The sequence below is a fragment of the Terrapene carolina genome, unplaced genomic scaffold, assembly GCF_002925995.2.
Source record: "Terrapene carolina triunguis isolate 2854851 unplaced genomic scaffold, T_m_triunguis-2.0 Scaffold93, whole genome shotgun sequence".
Lineage (NCBI taxonomy): Eukaryota > Metazoa > Chordata > Testudines > Emydidae > Terrapene > Terrapene triunguis.
Genome location: NW_020664444.1, coordinates 12,149,230 through 12,168,365, shown reverse-complemented (window position 1 = coordinate 12,168,365; position 19,136 = coordinate 12,149,230). Strand labels below are relative to the sequence as shown.

The 19,136-nt window shown below is 52.6% G+C and overlaps 1 protein-coding gene across 1 annotated transcript in view; it reads right to left on the bottom strand.

Moving 5' to 3' along the window:
• Positions 1 to 222: 222 nt before the first annotated feature.
• The window catches only part of MICALL2 (MICAL like 2), a 33,698-nt gene continuing 14,784 nt past the window's right edge, over positions 223 to 19,136 (bottom strand). The window contains exons 4-17 of the mRNA XM_024207986.2: positions 17,441 to 17,628; positions 16,195 to 16,316; positions 14,874 to 15,527; positions 14,419 to 14,645; positions 13,289 to 13,364; positions 12,819 to 12,934; positions 10,612 to 10,740; positions 6,262 to 6,326; positions 5,722 to 5,845; positions 4,984 to 5,074; positions 4,463 to 4,536; positions 4,006 to 4,120; positions 2,258 to 2,304; positions 223 to 2,170 (exon numbers count right to left, since the gene is read on the bottom strand). Of these exons, the coding sequence (XP_024063754.2) occupies positions 2,073 to 2,170; positions 2,258 to 2,304; positions 4,006 to 4,120; positions 4,463 to 4,536; positions 4,984 to 5,074; positions 5,722 to 5,845; positions 6,262 to 6,326; positions 10,612 to 10,740; positions 12,819 to 12,934; positions 13,289 to 13,364; positions 14,419 to 14,645; positions 14,874 to 15,527; positions 16,195 to 16,316; positions 17,441 to 17,628 (2,126 nt within the window). The 3' untranslated portion in view covers positions 223 to 2,072. The remainder of the gene's footprint in view (positions 2,171 to 2,257; positions 2,305 to 4,005; positions 4,121 to 4,462; positions 4,537 to 4,983; positions 5,075 to 5,721; positions 5,846 to 6,261; positions 6,327 to 10,611; positions 10,741 to 12,818; positions 12,935 to 13,288; positions 13,365 to 14,418; positions 14,646 to 14,873; positions 15,528 to 16,194; positions 16,317 to 17,440; positions 17,629 to 19,136) is intronic.

The window sequence follows — 19,136 nt, the reverse complement described above, 5'->3', positions numbered from 1 at the left end:
TAAAGTTACCCTAGTGCCTGTGAAAGGTGCTAGAGGGAGGGAACCCTCTCTGCACAAAACAGACAGAGGCAAGGGCTAATTCTCAATCCCCCGCCAGCACACTGTACCCCCATCCTGGGCAGGAGGGCCAAGTTCAATCATCACAGGCTGTCCAGTCCTTGCTGATAAGGACGCAGTCCCATGTCCAGCAGCTCCAGCGCATTCACATCACAGGGCTCCCGGTTTTCCTCTAAAATTTTATTATTTATTGAATAGAAACATATCAAATATAAAGTGAATCCCCATATGCCGGCGCTGACTATACAGACCCAGCACACACTGTACATACTGTACAGAAAAAGCATTCCTACTTCCTGAGCAAATCAGCTGTTCACTGCCCTGGGCAAAGCAACTTGGGCAGAGGACCATACTGCCACCTGGCGGAGAAGGAGAACATTACACCAACATCCTTCTAGGCACAGGTATCAGGCTGCAGACTTCCATCCTGAGAGTGAGGCGGTGACCACCTTCCAATGAGAAAGTCTCTCTCATGCAGGAGCAGAGCATCCAGCGAGATCCTAAGGAGATCCATTGTGCTGGAGTAAGGGAATAAATGCAGGGAGATTCCACAGCTTGCAAGTGCTAGAGGGGATCAAAGTAAGATAGGTAACCCCTGCTCCCAGTCTTCATCCGCGGTGCCCAGCGCCGAGTGACAGAGCTGTAGGCCGTGTGCATGCACGTCGGATCAGACACATGGCTCCCGTCCTTTTCTGTATGTGCAGGGAGGAGGGGTGAGGAGAGAGGCCTCGACTTGAGACTCCTTCAGCCCAGCAAAGAACTTCCCCATCCCAGCCTGAATGCATGAGATTCGGACCCCGGGGGGGGCAGCTGGCTCACCATTAAAGGAGCCTCAGCAGACGACTGTTTACCCCACTAAAAAAATGTGGTTGGGGGAAGGGTGGGCGGTTCACCCGCCATCGTCCACTTGGGCTCCCGAGTTACCAGCTCATTGTAAGACGTTCTGCTGCCACCTTCAGAGTGACGGGCCCCAGGCGGCGAGAGCTCCACTTTCCAGCCCAGTCTCCAGGACAGCAAGCGCAGTCCCGTCCCCTCCTGCAGAGAGGGGCAGGGAGCATCATGTCACGGAGACGCCTGGCCCAGACAGACAAGCACCCTGTGGTTTGGCAAGCCGAAGTGCTGCTGAATGTCCCTGCAGCAGCCTCTCTCCTCAAAGCCCAGCGAGGTCCTTCCCATCCCTAACCGTCTCCCCAGCTCTGTGCCCGCCTTCCCTTCCTAGTCTGTTCATGCTGGGGCCTGCAGCTCCCGATGCTGAGAGGTCCTCTGTCCCTGGTGGCCCACGGCAACTCCTGGCTCTGCAATAAGACACCCCCGGCTGACCCGTGGCAGCTAACTCGGGATTGCAGGGGCTCTAAAATTGCCGTGTTGACGTTTAGGCTCAGCCTGGAGCCCGGGCTCTGGGACCCTCCCCCGTCACGGGGTCTCAGAGCCTGGGCCCCAGCCCAAGCCTGAACATCTACACTGGAGTTTTATAGCCCATGAGCCCGCGTCAGCTGACACGGGCCAACAGCAGGTGTTTTATTGCAATGTAGACATACCCTCCGAGCTTCCAAATGTTCATGGAGCAAATGTGTGCAGGGAGGGAGGCTGAGGAACAGCTCCCCCTTCACGTACCCATCCTGGGCAGGCGTGCAGCCCGTTGAGTGGCAGGGGGTGATCAGGGGGCATTAGAACTGGTGTGACCAGAGAGCTAGCAGCCAGGGAGCAGATCAGCTCTGCTCAGCGGAGTGGCAGCCAGGCCAGTGCTGGCTCAGTGCAAGGCACAGCGCAGAATTCAAGCAAGAGCTCCCAAGTCCCAGTCTCCTGGCAGAGGCTGCAGTTCTCACTCAGCTGGGTGGGTAACACCTTGAGCTCCTTCTGGGAGCAGAGGGGAAAATCACACTGCCCCAGCAGTCCTCATGCCCTGAATCCCCCTTTCTCAGGGCAGAGGAGCACTGTCTGACTCCACAGAAGCAGCGCGGGGGAGGGACCATCTCCTGGACTCCATGGCCCTCCACGCTGCCGTGCAGGGAACTTCACTGCTGCACTTTCTTCTTGCTTTTCTGCTTCCATATTTTGGACCAGCGGAACTTGTTTTTCCTCTTGTTGGGCTCTGGGCTCTCAGGAGACGCATCTGCGGGAGAAGAGAGAGCATAGAGCATGAGTTCCCGGTCCTTACCGCAGCAGAGAGCTGGTCAGTTACAACAGAGAGAGCCCTTACCCAGCTTCCGGATCATGTCTGCCAGCACCTGATCCTCCTCTAGCTCCCTGGGAAGGAAGAGGACTGTGTTAGAGACGGGCTCCAGGAACGCAGTGAGCCAGTACCCTGCGCTTCCAGCAGGACAGGGAAAACTCCACAGCAAGCCACCGAGGGCTGCTCCCTCTGTAGGCCAGGGGTGACACCCTCAGAGGAGTGCCCTCACGTGCCCCCAAGGGTATGCTCCGAACTGCAACCCAGCCTGACAGGGGGAGACACCCTTGTAGGCAGCAGTGAGCAGACAGAAACGGGCAGTTCTGTAATTGTCCGGGTCCCAGCGTGTCTGTGAGCTCTGGGTGGCAGAGGAAGCTGCTAACACACGCCGGAGGGCTCCTTGGCCAAGCCAGGGAAGGGCCGGAGAGCAGACAGGGCCTCCAGTCTGCATGTGGAGCCCAGCACTTGGGCAGTAGGAGATGTGGCCGCAGAGGAGTGTCCACAGAAATATTAAAGCCAGCAAGGCAAGCACCAGATTAACCTCTCAGCCCTTCCCCTGTGCAGGAGAGGGGTGCGCTCCAGGCAGAGAGCCACCCAGCATGCCAATGCTTCACAGCCAACCACCAGCCACAGGGGAGTGGGGAGGTGGTAGGGCCTGCATAAAGCAGCTCCTCCGCGCAGAGCAGGGCTCCCGTCAGCTCCAGCGTCTGCCCACAACCCAGCCTCCATCAGGCACCCACTAGAGGGGTGCTCAGAAGGCTCAAGGGAGATGCTCTTCCTCTGTCCTCCCACAGAACAGCCCCTTCCCCAGAATATTCGGTTTCCTTCCAACTCCACCGTGGCGCTGCTCAAAACCCCTCTGGACTTGCCAGAGCAAAACCATCCGGCAACAGCATTTTAACCTGTCGCTCTCAAGTTCCAGAGAAAGCCCCCTCTGCCCCCAGCCAGCAGCCGGTTGGGGGCGGAGGCCGGGGTGTTTGAACCCCCCCTCGCCCCCCTGAGAAATCTTCTCCCTGACCAAAACCCTGCCCCCCCTGCAGCCCAGAGATGGAGGTGCCCCAGTTATGAACACACCCCACCAGCAGCCTTTGAATCTGCACCAGCCCAAAGGGTTGAGGATCCTGCAGCTCCCACTCAGGTGCTGCCCAGCCTGGGAGGGGGATGCAAGTGTGGGTGGGGGTTAGATCATCCAGGCTCGGTGCGTTCTGGGGTGGAGGTCTCTGTAGAAGAGACTCGTGGCCCGTTGTCCTATTGGTGAGGTGCCGGTGGCATAAATTACAGATCAACGCGAGACAACTGAGTGAGAGTTACGGGGTCTGGCGCCACCGAGGGCTCCTGGGGAGCGTTGCCAAGTGAGACGTGGGGGCTTTTCTCAGTAGAGATGGGCACAAATCAAAATCTCAAACCCACCCTGCCGTGTCTCTCCCAAGCTCGGGGATAGTCCAGCTCTCAAGCTAAACTTTATAGCGTGGGCCACGCTCTTTGCTCACTATAGTAAATGGAGGATTCCCAACAGCTCAGCTCCCTATCCCATCCCCGCCAAATCCTTCCCCTGGCTCCACTGCTCCCATCCCTCGCTATCAATGGCTTCCTGCATCCATTCTGTTCACTGCCCCATGCCTTTCCCCTCCTGCGCCACACCGGAAAGGGGAACCACGCACCCTCAAACCCGACACTTTCGAACCTTCAGATCCTATTTGCCAGGGAACGAGGAGCAGTAGGATACAAGCAGCCTCTGTCTCGCCTTCCCTTCCCCCCACTGCCCCGGGGTCCTGTACCTGAGTCTGTCCTCGTCCAAGCAGTCCACGATATCGTTTCTGTCATTGACGGTGTTCACGTACGAGTCCAGCAGCTCCTTCTCCCGCTTCTTCTCCATGTAGGTCTTCTTCTCCTCTGTGCAACACAAGGGGAATCGGTCACAGCAACGCTACTCTGGCTCTGTCCATGCAACGAGCGCTACATTACTTGCATGCTTGTTGTGTCAGACACCCTGCCTCTGTGCTACAAGCAAGACACAGGCCTACCTACAAAAGCAATAGGTTCCTCACAACCCCCCTGGTCCCTTCCCCCCGAGCACTGCTCTCCCCCTTGGGCTGGGTTAGGTGGAGGGGAGGACAGGGGGCCGTGACAGCCTTCTGCAGAGTAGAATCCCAGCAAGATGCAGAGACAAGGGTTCTGCAGAGACAGGGCTGCTCACGTGGGGGATGGCCGCCTTGCCGTGATGGCCTTGCTTACCTGGTATGCTCATTAGGCGCCGCAGCTCGCTCTCGATATTCCACTGCTTCTCCTCCAGCTTCTGCTGTTTCGATCTGTGAGATCCCAGAGAGGCAATAGGTGATTCTCCCGCCTCACCCCGAAGCGGGACACTCTCACGTCACTTTGGAGCTGGGAGCGGGAGGCTGCTCTCCAAACTACCCGGCAGGACTCAGGAGAGGAACCAGCCAGGGCGAGGGGGCTCCTGGGCTGCTCCATGTCACTCAGATAAGCGCTCTCTCTCCTAACACCCAGACATGGGGCTAGAGGGGGCCATCAACCTTCCCCACCTGTGAGCAAGCTATGGTCCTGATTGCTTCTACTGTAATGATGCCCCATCAGCTAGTACCCCCAGCTGCTGGCAGATATACCAGAGATTCCTTCAAGCTTTCCGTGTCCCTCCCCCTTGCCCAGTAAGTCTGACTCCCATTCTCAGCCCCCGGCAGGGGTCAGCTCACTGTCTGCGGGCAGGGGGGACCGTCCGGCTTTCTGGTTGTACTCACTTGTACATCAGCTCGGACTCCAGTCTCAGCAGCAGCTGTTTCTCGTGGATCAGTTTGAACCAATCCACCATGAGAGCATCCTCCGAATCATCTGCAGACAAGACAAACCATACGTCCACTCACAATGCACTGGCTACAAGAGCCGTCAGTGACTGTCCACACAGGACAGCTCCAGATAACCCACACTAGTCAAAAGTAGCCTCAGATCGCTGGCTATGTATTGTTTCCATCACAGATTGCTCCGGTTACTCAGGCTATGGACAGCGAGTATCACGGGCAGATGCAGGTCAACTGGCCAAGGACTCTCCTCATTGGCTGCCCACTTCACCTTCCATGCAATCTGCCCCTCTGTGCCAACCTGAACAAGCTTATCAAGTATCCGGACAACAGGGACGGTCCTGGGCAAAGTCCAAGGCAGACAGTCCAGTCTGGATTCCCTAAGACAGGTCAGGAGCAGCCTTTCAGTTCCTGAACTTCACTGACCCTCGATCACTTGGCAATAGAGCAGCGAGTTCCTGGAACAGTGTGTCAGGAAATGGATAGAGCCATTTGGAAGTTCTTCATCCCAGGATTTTATCTGGCCTCACCTCTAAGCCATCTCAAGGGTCCTACACACTGTGTGAACTCCTAGGGTCAAAGCCACCAGCCCAAATGCGTCTGTAGACGGGACACTGACCATGGGCCTCTAGACTCATCCCTCCCAACTCTAGTTGAGATGGTCCCTGTGGCCTCCCTTACCTTCCTCACAGTCACGCAGATGCTTCTCCATATCAACTCCCTTGAGCTCCAGCTCATCCAGCTGCTTTTCGATCTCTCGCACCTTCTCCTGGATTTCTTCCTCAGGGATGTAGTCTTCTTGGAGCTGAGGGACAAAGTCACAGGAGGCTAGAAACGAATACTACCTGCTTCCCGCATGCCACCCATTAGCCTGGGTGGAGCTGGGAAACAACAAAAAGAGACGGGCTGGAATGGACCATCTCCCCCTGGGACCACATCCTGGAGGCACCAAAGTCAGAGAAGATGTGGAGCTGGTAATTCGCAACACAATGGGCCACGCTAGGAAGTCACATAGATTGGCATGGCACAGCCATCACCAGCGGCAGCATCTACCAGTCGTGGTGCAGCCCCTCCCACTCATCTGTAACCTGGCCGATGCGAGAAGATCTCAGCCATAAGATCAGTAGTGAGGAGGAGGATGCCTCAGACTGAACAGAACCATAAGGGCGGTCTCTGGGAAAGGATCATTATGATAGCCTTGTTTTGCCACTCAAACCATACCTTGGTCAGGGATGCCACTTCATCGCTCACAAGGCTCTGGAAAATTTTTGGAGCTGGCGGTTTAACTAGAAATTAAAAACAAACAAACACACACATGATATCATCTCTGTAGAGGAGCCACTAGGTGATTAGAGAGAGAGAGAGAGAGAGAGAGACAGACAGACAGACAGACAAGGTAGGTGAGATAATACCTTTTATTGGACTCACTTGTGTCTGTCCAATACAAGATATTAACTCTGCTACCTTCTCGCTCTTATCCTGGGACCAACACAGCTACTGCAATGCTGCAAACAGCTATAGACGATCAGAGACGGGAGCAGATTCAATTCCATCCAACAGAGGGCAGCGACGACACACACACTTCAGCCAGGACAGTGCAACAAGCCGCTTCTTGCTATTGTCCATCCCCTACTGGGGTCATCCGTTTCTCTACACTGGAATCCACGAGCCCCCTATTAATTCCCTGCTCTCAGTCCGTCAACTCATCCTACACTGCAGCACGCTCCCTCGGTAGCCAGTAGACACCCAGTCATCTGGAGCTAAACCTGACGTGGTTCTAAAGGGGCCCAGGACAGCCCTGGCCCGGGACTTTATAAAAGCGCTGCTCTGGAATGAGTGCCAAGCTCAGTTCTAAGCAAAACCAAAACAAATTTTCCCTCAGCCTTGGAGTCCCCAGAATATTTATAGTGACAAAGAATTATCAAAGGGCTGGTCAGAAATATTGGACTCTTGCCACGGGGGATCTCTGCCATGCACGTGCCACTGGGTAGTGATCAACGGCTCCATGTCTAGTGGAGTGCTCCAGGGGTCGGTCCTGGGGCCGGTTTTGTTCAATATCTTCATTAATGATCTGGAGGATGGCGTGGACTGCACTCTCAGCAAGTTTGCAGATGACACTAAACTGGGAGGAGTGGTAGATATGCTGGAGGGTAGGGACAGGATACAGAAGGACCTAGACAAATGAGAGGATTGGGCCAAAAGAAACCTGATGAGGTTCAACAAGGACAAGTGCAGAGTCCTGCACTTAGGACGGAAGAATACCATGCACTGTTACAGACTAGGGACCGAATGGCTAGGAAGCAGTTCTGCAGAAAAGGACCTAGGGGTTACAGTGGACGAGAAGCTGGATATGAGTCAACAGTGTGCCCTTGTTGCCAAGAAGGCTAATGGCATTCTGGGCTGTATAAGTAGGGGCACTGCCAGCAGATCGAGGGACGTGATCGTTCCCCTCTATTCGACATTGGTGAGGCCTCATCTGGAGTACTGTGTCCAGTTTTGGGCCCCACTCTACAAGAAGGATGTGGAAAAATTGGAAAGAGTCCAGCGGAGGGCAACAAAAATGATTAGGGGGCTGGAGCACATGACTTATGAGGAGAGGCTGAGGGAACTGGGATTGTTTAGTCTGCAGAAGAGAAGAATGAGGGGGGATTTGATAGCTGCTTTCAACTACCTGAAAGGGGGTTCCAAAGAGGATGGATCTAGACTGTTCTCAGTGGTACCTGATGACAGAACAAGGAGTAATGGTCTCAAGTTGCAGTTGGGGAGGTTTAGGTTGGATATTAGGAAAAACTTTTTCACTAGGAGGGTGGTGAAGCACTGGAATGGGTTACCTAGGGAGGTGGTGGAATCTCCTTCCTTAGAGGTTTTTAAGGTCAGGCTTGACAAAGCCCTGCCTGGGATGATTTAGTTGGGAATTGGTCCTGCTTTGAGCAGGGGGTTGGACTAGATGACCTCCTGAGGTCCCTTCCAACCCTGATATTCTAAGATTCTATGATTCACTGTAGCCATCTTACCTGCGTTTAACAAAGAAAGCCAAGCTCAGATCAGTGCACGCACAAGGAGGGTGCAGCAGAGACCAGGACGGGACAGATGGCCCAGTGGTATTAATCTGGTCGTCAGGAGACCTGGGTTCCATACATTGCATGACCTCGGACAAGTCATTTGGGTGTGTTTACACAGCAAGACACCCGCAGCAGCAAGGCTCAAAGCCTGGATCTACAGACTCGGGCCCTCTCCCTCCCACCACTCCCCTCCCTGGGCTTCAGAGCCTAGGCACCAGCCAGAGCCTGAACATCTACACAGCTATTTGTAGCCAAGCCCAAGTCTATAGACCTGGCTCTGACACTCCTCCCCAATGGGGATGGAGGGGAGGGGGTTTGCATGGAACACATGAGACCAGGAGGCTTGGACTCCTTAGAAACGTGTGTGCTGCTAAAAATCCACCCGTGGAGAGAAGACAGCTACCAAAACACCCGCCTGTCTGTAGGAAATTGCTATGGTCACAGTCAGCACAATGGAGTAGGAGAGGGTGCCCCGTACTGCTGGGAGCTCACGTCATACGCTGATAGCTTGCTAGCCCAGTTTTGACTTGCCATGTCTCCCCTTGCATGTTCCAGGAAAGGGCATTAGTCATCCTAACTTGTTTGTGATTGATTAGTTGCCGTCTCCGCCCTCACATGCCATGGTGCTGGGGAACATCTAAATACCTAACCAGACAGCGCATGCAAAGACAGAGTGACCTATAAAAAGATGCCCACGAGCGGGAGAGGAGTGCGAGATTGGCGAATGCACAAGGAGACTGACGGAAGAGACACAATAAAATAGCCTAGGGGAGCCCCCCCCAGGAGCAGCCACAGAGCCCATTACTGGAGCCCCAAACACACAGGCCTGAGACCACAAGCTAGGGAGGAGCTCAAGGGCAGCTCTTAGCCCAGCCTGACCCTCAGTGTTGTGGGTTTCCTGGTTCTACTGCTTCTTCGGAGTCAGGGTGGAAGGAGGCGGTAACTGACCCTCTTCTGTCTCTGCACCACTGCTCACCCTGGAGCAGCATTCTGACACGGCCTCACATCAGGCGGTCTTCTCTTCTGGGCCTGGCTGGCCTGGCCCCGTGCACTGCCTGGCCCTCACCCCTTTATGAAGGTTCCTCCTGTGGGGAATGTCCTGCCCTGGGCAGCCTGACAGGGGCGCTCCACAAATGAGGTGACCTAGCTTAGCGAGAAAAACATCTCCCAAGCAGCCCCCTTTGTGCAGCCTCTGCAGCACCTCCTGTTAGGGGGAGAGCCCCACAAAATCACCTCTGCCTACAGGCGGCACAAGGTGCTTGGGGCCCAAGCCAGTGCATTGCAGCAGGTGGCAGAAAGACACAGCATCCGGTTAGCTCGGCTAGCTAATAGTACTGTACACGCTTGAGGCAAAACTTCCATCCCAGGATCCCAAAGCACATTCATTCAGGGTCACAATCTGACTGTGATGCAAGGTTTATGTCCATGTTACAGACAGGGAGACTGAGGCAGAGGAAAGTTAAATGACTGCCCATAGAGAGTTAGTGGCAATGCTGGAAACAGAACCCAGGAATTCTGACTCGTAGCCCCGTGTTCTAATCATCAGAGAAAACATTACCTACAACAAAGGAGCTAGTATTCTCTAGTATCAACCACAGAATGGATACCTAGAATACTGGGATAGACAGACAAGATTAATGAAGGGGTAATAAAGTTAGCATTTGAGACCAGTCAGCTCTCTTTGAATTGAGCGATTTGGAAGTTCTAAAGGGACTCTTTATCTAGCCTCTAGAAAGGAGGTTTAAACCTCTTCCCTAATTCATAGCTCAGGACAATGGAAAAGGAGCGTGGCAGGTGGTGGTACAGGAAAATGCCAGCTGCCTTTTTGAAAGGACAATACAGAAAGTGGCCGGAGCAGAGGCCTGTAGACTGGCCTATGCCATCTCTGAGACGGGTCAGAGAGCTATTGAAAGGCAGCTACTCATCATCGGAGCCTCTGTAAGAAGCATGGCCTGCTCAGGTTATTGGGCTCAAAGGGAGGGCTTTAGTGGCCTGTGATGCGCAGGTCAGACTAGATGATCTGGTCCTTTCTGGCTTTAAGCTCTGCGTCGGAAATCATCGTGTAGGCAAGTGGGAGGAATGGGTTTGGAAAGTGGGAGTAGTGGCCAACAAGGTGCGTCTGGACATGAAAGCTTAAACAGGTGAGCCCGTCTACACTGAACAAGAACAGTATGTTAAACAGGTGCTAGCGGATATATGTTAAAATCCTAATGAAGACAGGGCAGTTGTAGTTTTAATGCAGGATAGCCAGCGAGGTCAACCCTGGAGCCAGGGTTTCCCTCAACCAGCTACCGCATGCTAAAGGATTCGAACACGTTAGCTGGCTTGTGTTCCCTAACGCATTAGAGACACAGCTTTTTTCCTAGCGAAGACAAGGCTAGGGAGGCAGGCTTGACAGCAGAGATCTCTGGATACAGCAGGGAATCAGTATCGCACCCACAAGCGCTGCCGACAGGCCGCCCAGAGCACGGTTAGAGGAGAAAACGGCTTTCTTGAGAAGGGCTCTTACCTGGAGAAGACACCTGCTTTGACTGGCCTGACTCCTTCTCCTTGGCAGGCTCTCCCCGTTTTAGCCAGTCACTGCGAAGATCCTTGTCAGGGATCAGTTTCTTCTTCTGAGGCAGCGCAGCAGATGGAGCTACATTAAAAAGCACAGACCCGGTTCTGGGTGTGAAATGCACCAGGCTTCAACCCTCACCCAGCAAAATGAGCCAGTCACCATCAATCCCCACCTCTAACCTCCAACTAAACCCTACCAGTAACCCCCTCCTCCGCTCTTAGCTCTAATGCCATCCCAGATCAACAGCAATACTGGATACACTCCTCACAATCTGAAGAGCTACAGACCCCTGAATGACCCTCCATCTAGTTTCCAGGATAGATCCGGTTCTGCAATTGAACTTTTCTCCCCAATAGCTGGATCCCCACAAGGCGGTGTCAGCGTTGGGCTCCTATGCTATGCACACCCAGTGTTTGCTTCGGAATAATGGTAGATGTAATAATGTCCCAGACCCAGATGCTGCACTGACGGGCATGTCAACAAAACCACCAGACAAACGTAGCTCATTGCAAGGTCAGAAATGCCAGACCCACTCGGGTATTTGAACCTGGTACTGTAGGGTTCTTGCTTGAAAATAGCAAGAGATTCTATTAAACCCCAACGCCTAATCTCACCACCAGTTCCCATCCCCCAAAATGTTGAGCCATAAAAACCCACTTGAAACCTCAGCCTTCATTCACTTCAGCCCCAATACTGAACTCTGATCCTGGCAAGGCCAGGGAAAGAACCCAGTCTGGGAGTTAGACCCATGTTCAAAAAATTCAAAATCTGACATTTTCTATGCCCCAGGCCCTGCCAATTACTTACAGTACTTTGCACTTTATGTATTTGTTTATTTTACGAAAAAGCTCTGGACAGGCTTGTACAGCCTGTACCACCTTGTTTGCGCTGCTACGTTTAAGCCATGCTAGCTAGATGAAAGCTAGTGTGGGTACAATCACATCTTCAATTGCAATCAAGACAAACCCACGGGGTCACTGGCAGCAAGCATTCCTTCTTCTACCCCATCCCAGCACACACTTCAAAACAACAGGACACATTTGTCAACAACATTTGAACACCCGCCCCCAACTAAGAAGCCAGATCTCTTGGCATGTGCAAAGGGTGGGGGCGGAGATGGCAACTAATCAATCACAAACCAATTCAGATGACTAACGCCCATTCCTGGAACATGCAGGGGGAGACATGGCAAGTCAAAACCGTCCGTGCCAATGGTGTAGGGAATGGGCTAGCAAGCTATCAGCGTACGACGTGAGCTCCCAGCAGTACGGGGCACCCTTTCCTACTCCACTGTGCTGACTGTGACGATAGCTAGTCTCACCCACCAGCCACAGAACGGTGCCTGCCATTCAATTCCCTACAGACGGGCGGGTGTTTTGGTAGCTTTTAAACGGGTGGTTTTTTAGCAGCACACGCGTTTCTAAGGAGTCCGTGCCTCCTGGTCTCATGTGTTCCATGCATCCCTCCATTTTTCCAATCCCAGGGACAGCAAGATGGGGAAGGGGAGAAAAAAGTAACAGTGCAGCAGGGAAAAGAAAGTGATGGATCCTGGCTCTTGAGAAATGAAGGGTACATCCCAGCAGAGTCCCAGAGAGTCTTCTTCAGAGCACGAGAGGGTTTACAGTAAACTCCTGCCATGCCCCAGCTCTGCGCACTATCGTCTCTCACTAGCACCATGGCTGCAGATAGTCAGGGCATTACAACCCCGGACGCTAGGGCCAACGTGAACGTGACTCCAAAGCAAAGGGCATAACCTCCATGAAAACGGATTAAAACCCACCACCCACAGCAAAGACACACCAGAGAAGCCATGGGACCATGAAGGGAGGACGACAGTGGCCAAGTGGCCTCATCATCCCACGCATACAATTATACAACTAGACAGTAGCCAAAACCTTGCCTCCTACCCAGCTAGGAGCGAGAGAGATTACATGAAGACTGGCTCCTCTTCCTCAGTTGAGGCTGGTCCTGCCAAGTGAAGATTGGGACCCACCCAGCCTGGGGTGGAGGAGGGAAAACCCAGGACTGAATTCTTCCTTTGTATTTCTGGTATCCCACACTCTGGCTGTGTCTCCAACCCATCATGGCACTGCCCTGGACGGCTGGAGAAATGGTGGTCAAAGCTCCCTCCGTACTAGGTTTATAACCCATCTTACCAGTGTCCTTATTTGCTGGCGTGGCAATGGATGAAGCCGACTTCTCCTCCCCCCGTGCTGGGCTCGTCACCTTGGAGCTGTCCATCGGTTTCTTAGGACCACCCTGGTTGGAATCTCTGCAAGGGAGAAAGATACAACTTAGAAAGTAGTATATCTGCTGGGATTCGATCCTCAGCAAAGCTCCTGACTCCATTGTCTGTCACCTTCCAACAGAATCAGGGCTCGGGTCCCTCAAAGCAGTAAAACGAAAGATTCACCCATTCCAGGTGCAGTGAGTTGGAAGAAGCTCTCCTTCCCCTCAGTCCTGCCCGCAGAAGCAAAAGCCAAGCAGCTCTTCCCACTGATTCCCTCACTCTGTCCCAGTAAGGATTTAAATACAGAAGAGTTTAACGTCAGAGTTCAGCGGAGCTAAGACGTTCACACACCCTCATACGCTCACCACTGAAAACTGATGGCTCTGGGACACTCACTTGTTGGCCACTGGCTTCAATTTGGATCGCCAGCCTGCTGGGTTCTCAGACTTATCTTCAGTGGTGTTCACTCCTCCTGTTGGAAGAGAAACAGCAAGTAAAGAAACCTTCAATTGACCCAACCAGCTGATCTGCTACAATCCAGATCCCTCCCTTTGCAGACCCAGAATAAGGGAATTCCAAGCTCCTTGTGGATCTTAGGACATTATAACCCTGAGCTGGCTGCTGTGATGAGATGAGCCCAGGACAAGACCACATAGTTGGAGATTAACTTGGTGCTCTTGTTCCTACTCCGTTTACGCCAGCTGCCCGGGCCCCACAGGTGAGAAATAACCCGTACAGCATATAGCACCTTTGATCCCAAAGTACTTCAAAACCTATACAGAAACCTCTTCACCCATGCAGAAATGCAGCCACACAGGAGATTAACTGGGCAGCCGTTTAACAGTCTACAGTAATGCAACACCAACCACTTAAAGCAGGATGTGAAAAATATGGTATCCCACTTGAAACTTCAGGGGAAACTATATGTAGGTGGCATATAATTACTCAGGGAGAGGGTCAAAATACAGGTAACTCTTCCAAAGAGAGACATACAATCATAAGGGGTCAGGATATCGATTTTATGTTTCATCCGGAGGATGACACCTGCAGCAGAACTGGGCTTAAGACACCATGCTGAGTTGCTGGTTCAATACTGACTCGGAGGACCAAGTGCCACCTTCTAGACCCCAAAATCATCACAGGGGTTCCTGGGAGGTCTCCTGTGCCCAACTAACTTGTGAGATCTGACAAAATCACAAGCCTGTTTAGTAGGATAGCTGGGACACTTCACACCCCAAGACACGACTCCTCAATGAGAGAGACTTCTCCACAGGCCTGCCTTGGAGGGACATCACAGCTACTGTTCTCCCAGGACAGATGGATCCATGTTGTGCTAGCTGTCCCAGAGCTCAGACACTTGAGTGTGCGTTGGTGACTGGTACAGATGAAAGCGCTTGGTGGTCCATTTATTGTCTAGATCTCAGAGAGCAGAGCCCTGGAACCACATTTCTGGTACGAGGTGAAATTCACAACGTGTGTGTAACACATAACCTAGCCCCCAGAACCGCGTAACAAGTCGCTCTCACCTCTGGTGTCCTTCCAGTCAGGCTTACGCCCTGTGTCAGCAGGTCTGAGGGTGGCCGGGTCCTTCTCTCCATTCTGTGTGGCAGCCCAAACGCCTAACTTTTTCCCTGGACTTCTGGGTGAAGATACCGGTCTCCATGCAGCATGCTCTGTTTTTTTTGCATGGCCTGGTTTGTTGGCCTGTGTTTTGTGATCAGGACTCTCCCTGGGGGAGATGGTGGAAGAAAAGCTGCCAAAGCAAACAGGAAGAGTCTCGTGAGCCTTTACAGAGAAAGTCATCTTTACTGGCCTCCATTCCAAAGATCCTCTGAAGGTCCTAATAACAGACTGTCTCCTATGTGCCCCGCACAGTCCATGGAAAGGAGGATGGAAAGAGACCTGCTCTAGCTACTCCCATTGCTTCTCCCAGCCTCCCCTCCTTCACAAGAATAGATGATTGAAAGACAGAGGTTCTTACCTGCTGGGCAGCGGGGAGCTACTGGAACTGACCCCTCCTGGTCTGTTTGTAGTGGCATTTGATGCAGGAAGAGCCTGCGTGAGATGTTGACGTGCTTTATCCTTCTCAGTGCTGCCTGAGTTTGCCCCAGAAAAGCGTATGCCAGAGGTGGTATTACTAGCTGCCTGAGAGGGAAGAGAAGGAAGGACTTGATCTTTAGTAGCCGGTGATTTGTCAGTCAAAGACCCTGAAGTACCCTCACTGGACTCGAAGAACTTCTTTCGGGCTTGCTGCGTTTTTGCTCCTGATGCTGTCCAAGAAGGTGAAGTGGTACCTTCACGGTAATCTGATTTATTCCCAGCTGATGATGACCATGGGGCATTTGGGCTTTTGGGACCAGAGCTGGAATTGCTGCCAGCAGGCGACCTGGATGGCATGGTGGAACTGGGGGGATCGGAGGTGGAATTGGTGCCTTTGTTTAACTGACTTGATTTCACCAACACCTTCTGGGGATCTCCTGAGGTCGTGGAGGTACTGGTAGGTTTGTTCTCTATGCTACGCGGTCCAGAATTCCAGAGACTGGCTGGCTGTTGGTGGCTGGTACAGATGTAAGTACCAGGTTCGGTCCCGGTTTTGTAGGCCCCAGACAGTAGAGTGTTGGAACACTGTTTGCACCTATGGACAGTCGCAAAAAAACCCAAACTATTAGGAAACGTTCTCCAGAGAGTTGGGTGCCACCGAGATGAACTCAGCAGTCAACTGCAGGGACAACATTACAGCCAACACAGGGGAGACATGGACACACAGTATTGGGAAGGGCCATCAGTGCAAGGAGCTCCACGTAAAAACCAGACTGCTGCCGAAGGGAGCAGTGTGCATGCCAGGCTGCCCCCGGGTGCCACGCTGAAATACACACCCATAAACACCAATAAGAGGGACCTACTCCGATCACCGCCTGTCTGAGAGGTGCTGATGACAGTGAGCCAGTGCAATGGGCTTCCCCTAGACATGGATGGTTTTACCACGTCAGTGTCATAACCTAGGCCCCAAGAGGAGGCTGCCAGTAACATCTGAACAAGGAGCAGTGTACGTTCCCTAATGCTGCAAGTCAGGCATACCCCACCAAGCCGGCTCTGAAGAGCCTTTTTATTGTCCAAGAAGCAGCCATCCTAGTCTCCAGAAGTTCACTGTAGGTGAAACACAGCAAGTCACCGAGGTTAACAGGCAGCTGGGCAAAGGGAAAAACTACACAGTAGCTGTTCAAGGCTCTTCTGTCCAGAAAGAGGCCAGGCTGGCCCTCTAGTGGGCATGAACCCCTGCCTCCCCTCCCTTGGAACTCTACCTGAAGCAATTCCTATGGTAGAGCTTCCCATCGACCAAGTGTCGCTGAACCAAGTGCACGTGACTCCCACAGATGGCACAGCTGCTGCTACGAAGATTACCACTGTCTGTCAGGACCCTTTTCTGGGGGGAGAGAAAACAACAGCAGCAGTGACAGCCATTAGCCCAGTACGAAGCCGAAAACATACCAGACAGTCTTGTCTAAACCGGAACATTCAACAGCAGCAACCAAATTGGACAAAAATGATCTATGGGGGGGGAGGGGGCACTGGACCGTTCAGGCAATGGGACAAGGAGCCTTTTAGCACAAGGTCCCTGGAACAAATCCAGCCCAGATTGACAGCAGCCAGAAGCCACTGCCATCTGAACACTGTTTGGTGGCAAATATAAAACGATGTAAGTGGTCTCAATTATGTTCCTAGAGGTGCTAATGCCATTTAACAAACCCACCACCACAACCAGGACTAATCAGGATCCTTGCTGACAATCTCACCAGCAACACCAAGGACCGGGTGCACCCTGGGGAACTTGGTTATTGCATGTTTTGCTTCTTCTGTTAAAAGATAAGAGGAGGCGGATTCTCTCTCTCTCTTCAGTGTAATAAATCTCTGTGTCTCTACACCTGTTGCAACGCTGCATGCAATGTTAGCATGATTGGGGTCTATACCACCACATTCTAGTGCTTGGCAACATTTTGGCAAGCCTCTAGTATCCCCACCAAGTTTGCTCTTGTATAGACTGTAGCATTTGTCACTACCACGGTCTCTCGGTACAAATTAATGTATTAGGACATATAGCATTACCCTAAGGGCAGAAACACATCAGTGTTATGATATTTTATGCTCCCCCTTCTTGCCACCAGGCAGCACACAGACCTCCTTGGGCTAATCCAGGTCAACTAAGTCTGGTGTTGATCCAGAACGGAGAGAGAGTCATCAGCACAAAGAGCATCTAACTCAGGGCACAGAGCCTGGCTCTATCAGTTGGATGGCATAGCCCGTAGACAAGCAAGGAGAGACCCAAGTCCAATTGCCATCTGATTGAACGTGAGCTTGTTGGTAACCATACAGACTCTCTCTCGCCAGCGGTAAGTAGGGCCTCTGGGTTTAATCCCATAATGGGAGAGTTGGTGGATCATAAACAGTGGGTCAGGATTCAATCCCCAGCTGACTGAGGCCTCCCAGACTGTCATGAGTGTCTCCAACTCCTACCAGACGGTTCAGAGTAAGGGAATCCTGTTTCCTTACCGATGTCACTGGAGAATTTTCCTTTGGCAGATCCTGCCCTGGACGTGCTGGGTTTATCTTGGCTGCAGCTGGTGGGTGTGCTGCTGAACTTACAGGGGTCGGCTTGATAGGTTCCGAAATGGCCTTTTTCCCAGGTGGCGCCTCGCTCGATTGCGAAGTGGGACGCTTGATTCCAGACAGGCCTCCAACTGGAAGAAAGGACAAGGGAGCATAAGCCAGAAACACAGGCCTGGAAGTGATCTGTATTACAGTAATGTCTGAAGGTCCCCAGCAGGCCACACTAGGTACTATACAAACACACAAGGAAACCTGGGCTTCTCCACAAGCTTGCACCTGAATTCAGGGCAAGATGCAACAAGTGAGTGAACAGAGGAGAAGGAGGTGCGTCCGGCCGTGGTAGCTGCTGATCCTCTCCTTCTTGGAAGAGGCTGGGACTTTCTTAAAGGGCCGGGACTTTCTTAAAGGGCCATTTCTCTTGGGAAATTTAATGGAAGGAATATAAAAAACACCTCTCCCCCAGGCTGGGGAAGTTAGTGGCCTTCAGCATATCTATCTTGGGTACTTATAGAACCCCTGTTACCAAAATATCTGAGTGGCTCACGATCTTTAATGCATTTCCCCTGTGAGATAGGGCAGTGCTGTTATCCCCATTGTACAGATGGGGGAACTGAGGCCCAGAGAGGCTGAGTCACCTGCCCATGGTCACACAGGAAGCCTGTGGCAGAGCGGAGACTTGAACCGGGGTCGCACAAGTCCTAGGGTAGGCCCCTAATCATTAGCCCAGCCTTCCTCATAAAGTCAACAGGCTTTTCCATGAGAGTGTGAACAGAACTGGGAGGCACCAGGGGAGCCCCTAAGCAGAAACAAACAGGATTTAATACTCAAAGGCTTGGGACGCCTTCGATAGATATGAGCGCAATTTCCTCTCTTCCTTGTTTGGGGGTGGGAAGGACTTCCTAAGGTGGCAATAAGCAGGGAGGGGAAAAGAGAACAGCCAAATGCCCCCAGAACGCCAATCAGGAACAGGGAACAACTGCATGACAGCCCCCGGGAAGGGCAGGGAAAGAATCTCCCTAAATTGGCTTTCCAGCATGGTTCTGACAGAGCCGGACTCCCAGTGGTACGGCTGCTCAGCCATTTAGTCCATCCTGCGAGCGTGTTCTTTTCCCTCCACGCCCCCACTCCTTTTCGAACCACAGAGTTCTGCAGGTAGAACTCAGCAAAGAATTATTCTAGCTGCAATTTTGGTTTTAAACACCAACGTGAAGGAACGGCCATCTGAAAAAAAAGATTCCTGAGCGAGCCGTAAATACGCCACGAGAAAGAACGGGGCAAGAGAGAGGGAGAGCGATTCATGGAGCAGTATGAAAGCGGCCTCCTGTAGAGGAGGCTCCGGCAAGCTAGCCAAACAAATAGCAAGAGCTATTTCACCGCAGGGACCAGCAGGGCCACAGCGAAACGCTAGATTCAAACTTCCCACTCCCAGAACCCAGTGCAAGCAAAGGGAACTTCAGTCCTGCTCTAATGTCAGTGCACAACCTCAGTACATATCAGCCATTCCTTGGTCTTGGGACTGCAAAGAATGACTGGCGTCAGTAAGGAATATGCAATAAACAAGACGTAGAAGTCAAGAGGTCACTGCCGCTGGACTTCAGAGTCTGCGGCATGTCAGAGGGCACATTCCTCGCAGGCCTGT